This window comes from Phaethon lepturus, unplaced genomic scaffold (genome assembly GCF_000687285.1).
Source record: "Phaethon lepturus isolate BGI_N335 unplaced genomic scaffold, ASM68728v1 scaffold20547, whole genome shotgun sequence".
NCBI classification, from domain to species: domain Eukaryota; kingdom Metazoa; phylum Chordata; class Aves; order Phaethontiformes; family Phaethontidae; genus Phaethon; species Phaethon lepturus.
In genome coordinates, this window is record NW_010554671.1 from 218,277 (window position 1) to 231,738 (window position 13,462).

A 13,462-nucleotide genomic window follows, 5' to 3' on the forward strand; every position below is an offset into this window, starting at 1 on the left:
ACAGAACCACAAATGAAAAACAAAACAAACCACACATACAAAAAATTAAGAGGGTGTTTGGACTAGTAAAACACATCATAATATTCTAAAGTTTTACCTGGCAAAAATGTTTCCCAAAGAATTTATTTTAAAGATTTATCTAGTCGTCCTTTACACACCAGTGGTAGACTTGGCAAAGTCTAGTATCCTGGAAGCCCAAACTGAAATACAATGGCGTAATAACACAGCCATGTAGATGTCAGAAAAAAAAAAAATTACAAATTGACGTGCTCAAATCTGACAGTCTTACAGATCAATTCTGATTTTTGAACCAGGACACAGAAAGCTCAGAGTACCTGTTGAACTCAGTTCATCAATGGAAACAAAAATACAGAGACGTCCTGACTTCTTAAGAAACCTTGCTTAGCCTGGAACAACTCTTCACACCCAAACCAGAACACCGTAATCCCCCGTGAGCTTCTCTCGCAAAAGCTTGATGAAAAGAAACGAGACAAGTCAGTAAGATAACCCCGGTGAACTAGTGACTGATAGCACAATACTGAGTAAGAGACAAGTCAAACATGTAGAAATAACTTTATGATGCCACTTTGCCAAACAACCTTTGACAGAAGTCCCAGGAATAATGAAGTACTAAAACAGATCAAGTTATTCCTTGGAGCAGACATGATGTACAACCTGATATTGCATCAATTGGGGTATGGGTTCCTAACCAAAAAAAGAATGGAAGAGCTGAGCGTATGCTTGCCGTGCTCTACGACATCCCAAGCCTGCAGTGATGATCCAGGCTCACAGCCTGACTGGCTGCGGCTCCAGGAGAAGCAGTAGAGGAATTTCAGGAACGACTAAGATCGGCTCTGAGAAGGGATAGTTGCTCTGTCCTGTCAAGAGTTTTTACTGAAGGTAATAATGTCTGTAGCTGCCCAAGTTAGGAGTGAAGCAGTTATGGAGAACCTAATGTAATAAGGTTCAGGTATATTTAAAACAAAACTAATAATGCAGAAGGAAGAAATGCTATGCAAGGAGTTAACCCAGCCTTCCTTGATGGAAGTAGCTCAGAAACCCTTTGGTCTCTTTTGTTTCCTCCAGATACAAAGAATTGATCTTTGACAAGGATTGAAAATGTTGAATAACAACAAGACTAGACAACAGACCAAGGCTAAACAAAAAACCACAAATTCTATTCAGGTGATATCAAGAAGAGATCAGTAATTTATTCCAGGAATGAAATGGGAACAAGAAAGGCGATTCAAGGAAGATCTTCAAAAATACAGAGGTCATTGACGACAGCTATAAACCACAAGCAAGGTAATGGGGGCTGAGGTGCAGGACGTCAGTCCATGGCACAGCGGAAGGGCAGGCTCAGGAAGTGCTGCACGAAATGGCACAGGAATACAGAAAAAAATAAGTCTGCTAATGGAGTAGGTGAAATAATAGCACCATTAAAATCAGAGACAGGACTTGCAATTAAAGGACCAAAGAACAGAAAAGCTCCAGCAGCAGTTCAAGGCAGCAGGAGAAGCTGCAGTAGCCACAATGATTTTGATCTACACAGACACTGAGAAATATGGTACGTAGACATTTCTAATAGCACAGAAAAAAAATGAATGGAGGGGGTGCAAACTATGGAATTGTTTTTGGTACTGTTGAAGATCATTCTACTAGTGAAGACAATGAAGAAAGCGCTGTGGGATTTTAAGTGAAGACCTTTAAGATAAGGTATGCAGATTGCCTCATACATTTAAGAAACCTCAGGTCTTGATCAACAAACTGCCTAAAAAGAAAAATACAGACTCACAATTACCCTTTCTAAAACAAAACCAATAGCCATAACAAAAGAATAAGATTCGAGTATTCTGGTGAAAGAAAAGAGCTTGACAGGTTAAATAATTTTAGATCCAGGCGAGGCTATGAATTACCAAAGCTCATGTGAACAAGCTATTCAAAGAAGATTAATGCACAGAGAGGACTGTCATGATAAATTTATCAAGGAACTGGAAGAAAGGAGAGATCAGAAGAACTTTTGCAGGCAACTCTATAGACAGTGACAAAGACAGCTGGTACCTGACAGCAGACATTTAGAGATAGGAAATAACCTAAACAATTTCACCGAGAAATACTCGGAATCCATGAATAGCAAAGAAACCCCTCAAAAATGAAGTGCTTGAAGACTGACATAACAGAAGACATGAATATAGCAGGAGAAAGAACTTCGCCAAATAGAAACATTTAGCTGAAAAAGATGACGTCTGGAGACAACAAGGACGCATGGCAGAAAGGAGGAGAAACACTAAAAGGAGTGTAACTACCGAAGTATTTGGCAAAACCGTAGTTCACTCAAAAGCATCAGGAGAACAACAGCTGAGGTGTGGATTAGCACACCACTGACCCTTGCATCACGGAGAGTCGCTACCAATTAAGCTCATCGTATTAGAGAGAGTTCTTTTAAAGGTCTCTCCATAACGAAGTCTTTCCTGGCTTTATTTTAAACGAGTTCAATTTAAGAACAGTCACAAAAGAGCAGACTGACAGTGCATCTAATCCAGGAATGTGACTGCAGAAGCCATTAGAGAGGGAAGAGCAACACCTTTACAGAAACCTATAAATTATCTAGAGACATTTCCCCATGCTCCCCCCAAAAACAGAGGTTTATATATGCAAATAAGTAGGAGTTGCAGGGTTTTTAATTTTTAACATTTTTATTTCTAGCGTATTTATGTGCACGATGAGACGTATATCCTATATCTTGTGCTTTTAAGAATGTTACCAAGAACTAATGCCACTGAAATCAACCACAGCAAGTTTTAGAGCTTGATTTTTCCGTATTAAAAATATTTTCCCTCCAATTTGTTTCCACTTTTAATGTCATTAAACTCCCTCTTGAATTTCTATTATAAAAAACAATTAAACATACAAATAAACATATTACTTCTGCCATGATGCTTGTTACTCGTGCTGCTTTTGTGTCATCTTTCATTTGGGTAGGTGTGATAATACAAGTTCTCATCATTTTTAAAATGCAATATTCAGCTGAGTTGAATCTGAACAATGCCAGTGCGGAGACCCTTCCCTTTTACACTAACTAACGCTGAAACGTCTCGCCGAATCTCACACTAGAAAACGCAGTGAGCCAGGACACAGGCTGCATATGTAACCGTCGCTTGCCTGACAGTTTGGGATTTCGGGAGCAATTTATGCAAAAACTTGTCAAACAAAATTACAAAAGGGATTGCTGGTGCTGACATGCAGAACATAAATAAGGCAAAATACATCTTTGAGGCAAAATTAACATTCTCATTAACAAATGAGAAAGCTAATCTAAACAAAGTTCATCCAACCTCCTTGTTTAGGGGTCTTGATGCATCATCAATATGCTCTCGCTTTCTACTTCTGTATCACCATCTAGAATGACCCATCAACAGATCATCTACTATAAACCCAAGTGATTTTACAAATTTGCCACTCCCTTTCACAGAATTTAACTATATTGCCTTCCATATTTTCAAAACCAGACGTCAAGATCTGAATGTATAGTGCAAAGGACTTCAATTTTTTTAAGGATTTACAGCAAGTTTATATATTTTTTTTTTTAAAGTACATTAAGACGACAATTCTGTCCATTAACCAACCACACAAAGGATACCTCTTTTTTTTAACAAGACTTAACGATTTCAGTTGCAAACTGGTAAACTGATAAAACCTAATCTTTTGGGTTTATAATGACATGGAATGTTCCACCGAAGAGAACACCTAATTAAGAAAATCTTAACTTAATGAATAACTACAGGTTTTAAACACTTCTGTGCTGTGTGCTTAAGAATCAGGAAGATTAGCTACAGCAACCATCTTAAACAAGATATCACAGCAAGAAGGGACATTTCCACTACATGGGAATTTGACAGCTGTAACAGAAATCTAAAATTTTACTAATTTTGCTCTTTTCCCCTGCATCAACCCATCTGAGAAAAGGACTGGACTCAATAAGGAATCTCTTGTTGCACTAAACATTAACTCCATTTCTAGGAAACACATACTAGTGGGTTTGTGGGGTTTTTTTTCTGAACAGGAATATTAAATTGTTACGAAAACGGAAAGTTCAGGCACAAGTGTTACAGATCTATTTGTGCCCCCTTTCCTATAGCTACAGGAGAGGATTCCTTGCTCTAATGAGCAGAAATAAACTTTAACTAGTTCACTGACCCATGCAATTAGGGACAGGGATGGTATCAGTCAAGATGGGCTGTTTGCTTTTATTCAATCTTAGGTGTAATAAACTTTAAATAAAAAAGCTGAAGAAAAAATCAGCATTTTAAAACAGAAACTGTGGTTTTAATACCATTCAACTAGCAAATTCGAATCTCTTCACCCAGGCTATAACTTGATCGTTAGATATCAATGACGAGTTTAAAAACAAGCAGGTCTAAAATTGCCCTGCAGACAAATTGTACACCTATCTGCTTGGGATGTGGCAAGCTGCCGCCTGATATTCAATCATAATGTGGCATACTGCTGTTATAGGAGTTGCTGGAGAGAGCACAGCACTACAAAAGCAGGAGAAAGGACTTGAAATCGGGCTCCAGGAGTAACCAGAAGCAATTCCTAGCACGCACACCACAAAAATACTTGTTATTTGGGTAGATGGGTGAAATCGGTTAAATGGGTGAAAAGACTAACTGCTGCCCAAAAGGGAACAGATCCTGGGTCAGAAGCAACACTTCTTGCCCTTCCCAGTCTACAGAATTTACTATATCAGTATCCTGCTGATCTCACCACCACTTCCCATTCATGTGTGAAACGACACACTGTTAGTTTGATTAGATATCTACCGATTCATTTCGAAAGAATTATTTCGGCCACGAGCAATTCCAAGTCCTCTCCTGCCACATCCCCTAGAAAGAATTAAATTCAACCAAATTCTGGAAAAAAAATTGTACCCTAACTCTCTAACACCATGCAAGAGGTATACGAGACATTCAGAGTAAAACATCAACATGATTTTGTGTTGGCATTTGTTTGGGTTTTGTTGGAAAGGAAGAAGGAAAGGAAATAGATTGTACGCCAGCAGTCTCTCAAAGGCAAGCCTTTTCAGATTGTATGCCAAAAAAAAAAAAAGAAGCGCAGCATATCACAAATTAATCACTTCGGTTCCCATCTCCCAAATTTATGCAGATACTCTTCAAAATTAAAAAAAAAAAGAAATAATAAATGAAAAAGTCTATTAATTCATTTTTCCTAACCTTACACTGAAAATAATTATAACAGTTCTGAATCTGGACCTTTGATTTTGGTCCAAGTACTACCATAGATCAGTCCAAGGGTTCATATAGATTTTTTTCCCCTACTTCAGCTGGACAAATGTAGATTGTAAAAATTCAGAATGACATATAAGGTAGAACATTTATTGTCTTAAATGTCTAAACTCTCATATTTTCACTAACAGCTGACAGAAACTGTACAAACTGCAGTTTTAATAAAACTATCTTTCCCATTTACCTGTCATTGACAAGAAACGCATTTTGATCTAAGCCAATTTATGAAAAATGCAGAATGCTTTTTTCACAGAGAATGTATTTTTGCAAGGAAAATTTATCACCCACGTCACTTTTACTGGTTAAGTGCTCTTAAGTACCCTCCACTGAAGTATCTATGCTCTTAGGTTTTTTCTAATTCCAAGGTACAGAAAGTTCTTTATTCATAAAGATCAGATCAAGATCTATTCCATTTAAGAGCCAGGGGAAAATAGGCAATATGGAGTAAAAAAAAAAAAAAGTGCTGTTATTTCTAACCTAACTGCATCTCCCAGGAGCTGGTACGTGCACATAGTTTGTTCTGCTCAGCCACTGAACTAAGCTTCTCTCTTGTCCTTTAGGGATGGCACAGACACGCACACAGTCCAGCAAGAAATAAAACACTGTTCAGATGGACTCTTCAAAATTAGGTGAATTTTGCAAAAGACATGCGATCCCAGAACTGTACAACCTGGCTACTTTTGAGCAGTGCTCAATAGTTATGATAAAAAGCAGACCTAAAATTTCAACCCAAATCAATGTTGAGCAAAATTCTTAACTATTCACCATTGTTTATACATAAATGATTTTTCTATTAAATAGCTAAATACTGTAACGTACCAAAAATTACATTCTCACAACCACAATGTACCTCTGATGTGTCTTGCAGAGATCTAGCTTTAAGTGCAAGAACACATCCATCCAGGTTTCCCTTCCCTCCCACAAGCTGTGTGCAGGGAATAATCCTGTCCTGGATAATCATTTCTTGGCCACAGCTTTGCCTACTCTGCATAGCATCCAAAAACTGTAATGGATACAGAATTACTTATTTCTACATGGTCTTTTCTCAGTGTACTCATTTACAGCATCTTGGTACATTATAAAAAGCGATACTCTAAATTTATTGAGGAGAAATTCTTTACTAGCCCACTGAGAAAAGGGCAAAGCATGGAGATCTTCTTGAGACCATATAATGAGCCTGCAATAGAAGCAGGATTAGACATCAGCATCTCCTGGCTCATAACTCAATTCCTCCAAGCCACATTACATTAAATACCACAGGAGCTGCTCATCCAGGCCTCCTATCATTTCAGCAGCAGCTCTCCTAGTCATCAATTTGGAAGCCCAAAGCTAGATATATTCAAGATGCAAATAAACCTTAAAAAGGCAATCTAGCCAGCTCAAGCTTGGAACAATTTCTCAAGTTCACTCTCTACCTCTGATGTACTGACATCAAGGGAATCACGTTGGTCAAACACAGCTCCAGGGCTTGACATCCTCGTCATTGAGAGGTTCTGTGCAGTGTTATGCAGCGTGCTAGAGAATACAGTTCACAGCCTTCCTCCTCTGGTCTTAAATCTCCTGCTTGCTACGGAATCATCTTCAATTTTTGCAGTCCCCTGACAGAGGGGTTATGTATCTTCCACGTTGTACGAGACCGGCGGGAGCAACCATAGAATCACAGAATAGTTTGAGTCGGAAGGGACCTTTAAAGGTCATCTAGTCCAGTATCATGGGGCATTTCTTCCACCACACAACCTTATCCTGTGTCCTGGTCCCCAAGTTTGAGCCTGTACATGGATGGAGATGGGAGAGCAGCAGGACTGAAAGCGACTGTGTAATGCATATCATGTGGACACGACCATAGCGTACACAACGGGACAGGCAATTGCATCATCAACACATTCTGACGTTTAGCCTTCAGATACTGGATTTCACAGACAGAAATATTACTCCAAAGGTTGTTAATGAAGCCTCCCAGCTTTTGAAAAGAAAACCGGCAAAGACAAATTTGATAATGTAACTGCAACAATCCCACCGCCATGCCACCGCAGTAGGACACAAAGCCTGAGGCTTCAGCAGCCTGGTACAGCCTGAGCTAGGTGATTAGCTGAATGAGCCGGTGGGAGGAAGAGGAGAATTTCTTCAGGGCAGAAAAGCAGAGAGCTACAGAGAACGTCGTGCCAAGGAGCACGGAATGCTAAAGCATGCTTGGAGTTAAACTCTACATCTTTGTTCCAAGTACATACACGACGTGTCTGAACCCACACAAGTCACTCCACTATTATGAGTTGTAAATGGGAAAAACAGGATGTCTGTCAAGATTTCAGTGTGTGTGTTTTCAGCACAAACTGACACTTGAAGCTTCACCCTGACAGTCTTCAGAATTACTTTTCAGGAAGAAACAACGCTCCTTCCGGACAGTGCTGCACCTGCAGTGTTTTCAGGTGGTTCTGAAAGAAATGTTAAGTTTTTACTGCATGCAAACCTGCCTTTTCCGACTATTGAACCCTTTCAGATTTCAATACTACAGGGCAGGAATATTTCTGAACAGAAGTAATATACTTGTATTTTTTCTAAAAGTAATTCCTACAGGAAGGTTTCAAAATGTAATTTCTATGAGTATTTAAATAAGAAATAATAATATAAGATGACTATTTAATCAAGGAGGGAGGAAAAAAAACCAAGGTCAGTAAGTTATCATGAAGTGCTTTTTGAATTAATGGAACTCAGACCTAAAGTCACTATCAAGGCAGCAATACAGGTACCTTTTCTATGAGTAACTCATCACAACCAAGCAAATTACAGATAAAGCTCAAAGCCAAGTATTATCAAATGCAAAGGTAAGTGGAAGAAGAGGAAGAAAACCAGATGGATTCACTTGGGGAAAACAGAACACAGGAGGTAAGATAAATAATTTAGTGAACAGTCTTTAAAGGGATATACAGAACTGATATACAGAACTGATAAATCCTTACGATGAAACTTGGTGCCACTGTCATGCTTCAGCTGTTTTAGATCTTCATATATCTGTTTTCTCAATAGTTTTGCTTTAGTAAATAGAGACAGGATGCAAATTTATTTTTCCAAGATGAGTTAGAGACAGTTCCCCAAAATTCTGTAAAAAAAACCTCTTTTTTAATCACTGCTTTATAAGAGCTATTCCAACCCTTCACCCTCCTTAAGATCTGACTGGCATTTTAGTATCAAAGACAGATTTGCATTTCAAGAGCCAATTAAAAAACACACTGTAGTAAAGTACTGATCAAAAAATGTTGTGACTTTACATAAATTTGGCAGTTCCTTTGACTCTCCATAGTTCAAATCCATCATAATAGTGGCAAAAACCTATAAATTACATGGATTATGACCACCACTACCCTGATGTTTGCGCAGTCATACTCTGGTTTCAAAGGAAGCAAGAAAAACCACTTTTAAGAATAAATAATTACACAAATCCAGTTCAGAACCCAATAACATCGTTATGTTTGCACAGCGAGAGGAAGCAAGGGAAGGAAGAAACACTGGAAACTACAATCTCAACCTTCATTTGCTAGAAGGAACCAAAAATGTGGAAGCACACACTTAACAGGAAAGAAAGATAGATGTATCCTACTAGAAGTCTGACAGAACGGTAAAATACTTACTAGCAAGGTTTAGTAGCCCACAATTTAAAGTTGCTTTAAATCAGCATGATTTGCCTGTATTTTTCATAATGCGGTATTTTATTGTAATTCTGACCTTTTTTTAATGACATGATAGACCAGATTAGAGGAAGAAAATATTAACTTCTACAGGAGTCTCAGTTGCCACAGAAACTTTGATTCGCACACCCCAGAAAGGCTGAAGAGCGAAGGCTCCTCATCTATTATCACATATGAAAAAGGTTCTTTAAAAGCACATTGTCAAACGCCCTACAAACTTGCCAATCCACACCGTCATCAATTCTCCCCTGCCATGACACGTTTATAGCACTGTGTCAAAAACATAAATTGAAGCAAGAAACCAAGAAAGTAGGTCTCTAACATGAAGCATTCAGTCACTGTCTGCACAGTCTGCGCTCAGGTATTGAGAGCGTGTTTTGGTTTGCTTTTTTCATACAACGGTTGAGTAAGCCCCTCTGTCACCTTGCAACACCTCGCGTTATCAATTTCTGTCATCCTATGGAAATAAAAGAGCTGCAGTTTCTGACGTTCAAAACTTTGGGATCTGTCAAGCTGTAATATATAGAGAGTCCTTTAAATAATTTGAGAAGTTTATCAAAATTTATCGGCCTCTTAGACCCTCATGCAAGACTCACTACAGGTGGATTGCTTAGCATCATCTATCAGCTGTTAGGGAAAACACTGCTGTTATAAGACTAAAAACCTCAAAACCTGTATTCATACACGATGTAACATGGCATGTCTTCACCAGATTTTCTTTGCCCTGGCCTGCATTACTCACCAGGATTTGTCATTTTCAGGTAATGAAGTTATTTAATGAATAAGTGGCAGTTAAACATACAAGCTACGCTTCATAATATTCTCTTTAAAAGAAATTAGGTGCTTTCCAGTACACCATTCACACACACCATACAAATTCAACATACCATTGCTCAATTAAGAAGGGAATTAGCTGCCTCCCACTGTTATCTTGAGGCCAAGGAGAGACCTTGCTATGCTAAGTATCCCCACACTTACCATTAAAAACCACTGACAAAACTGAGGGCTCCAAAGGAGGTCAAGAAAAGCAATGTAGTTAAACCAGGATTTAAATATTCCATCTCTTATTCCAAAGCCTCCAGTAATCAAAGCAACCCCTTCCTCCCCAACTAAAGGATTAAACTCCGTGTAGTCTTGCACAGCTCTTGGCACTTAAGGGAGTGAGTAAATAGGTTTTAGCACACCTACACGTGACAAATCTTTAGGAGTAGCAGAACAACTTATGCACACTGCAGCCAGAGGATGCTCTTGGGCCGGTTTCTAACTTTACAGCAGGGCATAAGGCACTGCAGGGCATGTGTCAAGAGCATTTTCTCTAGTTCTGAACAAAAATTTTAAAATTTGCAGGTTTTATTGCATGGAATCGATCAATAAACTTGCAATACAGCTGCTAAGCCAATATGGGAGACGACTATTTGTGCAGTAAACATTCTTGGGTTAGACTATATTTGTTCAGTTTTCTAGCAAAGATTTTTTGAAAAGAAAACTCAGAATTGTGTTGTGTGGTTGTTTATTTTGTTTAGGTTTTTTAAATACTAAAAGGTTCTTCAAGATTCCATCCTTTTAAAAACTATCAGTTAAAACAGCATCTTCTACATAGATATAGGAAAAGTGAACTGGAAATTCCGAAGACATTTTGGATTACCTTCATTTTTAACCCCATTAACCTTACCTAATGATCATATAGACCAGAATAATAACAGAAGCAAGATGCTGAATGATCTCATGCGGAAAGTCGCAGAATTAATCATGACAGCAGCAATGCAAGAAGGTGGTAATTGCCCGAGATAAGCGTGTGAGAACTGCTTTTATTGTCCTCATTGCCAAACTTCGAAATGTATTTCTCATTCAGAGACTTTGCAAGTCACTCCTTTAAGGTATAAAACCCCAGTTTTTTTTTTTTTTTATTTCTGACATTTCTCATGTTTCACAACAATGCTACAAGCTAACTTAATCGAAACAACATCAGAATACAAATGACAGTAAGCAGCAGCTCTGGGAGTTGCTGTAGCACTAGTCAGAAAGAATTCATTGCCTCAAGACATTTATTAAGCAAAGAAAAAAAAACTGTTTGAAAAAGCCTGGCAAACATCATTAGAGAAACAAAAGAAAATTGCTTCATAGACTTTCTTCCTAGTTACATTGTCTTAGTTTACCTTTTTTTGGTTGGTTTTTGAAGTCTCACTCTTACAAAGTAATTATCAGTCTCTTCCAGCCGTATAGTTTACAAAACACTTAACACAGTCTGACACTCCTGATCCTTGAGATATAAGCAAATGACATTCTGAAAACACAATATGACTTTCCCCAGTCATATTCTTTATTTGTACCTACAAACTTCACCTACGTACAGCATTCTACCCGCTAAATAAAAGCTATTGCCAAGTCAGGTCTAAAGGTTACCCAAAACGCCAAAGGTGAGGCTATGGCTTGGGCTTCTTAATGTCTGTCAAAAAAGTTCTAAGTCTCTGTTGCCTTTCAAACTTCCTTGTTCACACCGGATACTCAAGAAACAGAAATACAAAACCCCAGGGCTCCTGCTTTCTCCACCACTCTTCCAGTTCTTTAAGGATTGTAAGCGTTCCTAGCTTTTAGGAGCTTCCCAAATGTTTCACAACAGAGGGCAGATAAATCTCAATATATAAGCAGCCAGAGAAACTTATTTTTAAGGGTATTTATACATAAATTAGAACCCTACACTTTTTTCCCCCCTTCTAAGCTGTGGTGAATCTTCATTGTGATTACATGCACCTGACACTTCTTTTTAATCCATTCATTTCAGTTTTCCTGATCCTCAGCACTTGCTGAGAAATACCCACACATTAAGCCGCTTAGATGAATAGAACATATGACAACTTTCAGCTAGTAAAAAAAGAGAGATACAGCCCCAGCTTCACTGATAAGTGATGAAACTATCTTTTCCATTCTTGGAAAGCGCCTTCGTCTTCTTGCAAGGGCAGTGTACATTTACATTATCATGCTATTAGTTATACTTAACAGCATAAAAAAAAAAGACTTACCTGCTACCGTGAGCTTTGCTGTTCTGCTGACAATGGTCCCCAGGCTTTCCACAGTTGCCACACATTGATAGTATCCTTCATCAGGTTTATTATGCTTGGAATGCACCACACCATTTATTAATAAAGATCCATCTGGTAGCAACTGGCGACGGTCATCTGACACCAAGTTTAGAAAAGTCCCATCTTTTTTCCACTCAATTTTTGGAGAAGTTTCGCAATAAGCTGAACAGTTCATTATAACAGAAGCTCCGCGAACTGACAGAATGTCCACCGGCTCCACCAGAAAGTAAAAAGGAGTGAAGGTTCTCACAAGGGATCCTGTAAAACACAGATCACATCACACAATTTTTGCATTAGCCTTCTACATTTTTTCAACATAAAATACATCCTCACTTTGAAACCACTGTAACGTGCACAAGAGCTATCACTACTCGCAATATTGTCTCCCTGAACATATTAGAAATAGCTTGGTCTATGAGAGAGTATTTTCTGCTTTGACTACTGACACCAACGGACTCTTAAATTCAAAGTAGTTTTCATCCCTCTAACATACTCGTCTGCTCGTGCTGGAATCAATGCGGTTTATAGTCCTGAGCAATCATTGCGGGCAGAAGTCTGCCTCATCAAAACTTACGCAAACTAATAGATGTGCTCAAGCACCACATTTATAACAAGCAACACGTACTCTTAGGACTCTTTTCTCGGCCTTCGGTGGCATGGCTGCCATACCACAGCAGTGTGGTAATTTGTTCTGTGTAACAAAGATTAAAAAACATTAAGAGTAATTCAGCCCTCAAGACAGTCTCCAATTCTGAGCTTAACACAACAGGCGAGCGCCATAAAACTTCTTAAAATTCTATTCTAGTTCAGGATAATCATAATTACTTTTCCATTTTAAGTATTCCCAAAAGACTTCTATAATTAACATCTACTTTCCATTAAGAAGCAAATTTTAATTACTGTATTTCTGGTATATTTGGTCAAGCAGAAAGATTGTGTGTCAATATCACTTTGACTTGTCTTAACTTAATCATCCGTAGAAAACAAAGAAGAAAAACTCTTCCAGGGAAGAAAAGTTTTCCAAATCAGCATAATATTGGGTTGAGAGAAAACGGGGTCTTTGTTTTTAAAGCCAGCCCTAGAAATAACATCCAGGCTCCGCACCTACACTCTGACAAACTCCACTTGGGGACTAGGAGTGGGATACACACACAAAACGTCGTGGCAATATAAATTGAAGTATTACTAGCTGTCTACCAGCAAACCAAAAATGAAAGTGCACAGACTAAAAGGTTAATAAGAGCTTTTGAAGCAGGTCACTTCAGCTGCAAGGACTCCTCCTACCTTTATATAAAGAAAGCTGCAAAAGGAACCTAAAAATGCCGTCTGAAAACAAACATACAGCCAAACTTACCAGGTCTTTTTACAAGGCCGAGAAAATAACTATTTTCCA

General features: G+C 38.5%; 1 protein-coding gene across 2 annotated transcripts in view; it reads right to left on the bottom strand.

The window, feature by feature from the left end:
* The window catches only part of NEO1 (neogenin 1), a 141,907-nt gene extending 129,580 nt beyond the window's left edge, over positions 1-12,327 (bottom strand). For both annotated transcript variants that reach the window (XM_010291935.1, XM_010291936.1), the window contains exon 1: positions 12,010-12,327. In XM_010291935.1, the coding sequence (XP_010290237.1) occupies positions 12,010-12,244 (235 nt within the window). In that variant the 5' untranslated portion in view covers positions 12,245-12,327. The remainder of the gene's footprint in view (positions 1-12,009) is intronic.
* Positions 12,328-13,462: the final 1,135 nt, after the last annotated feature.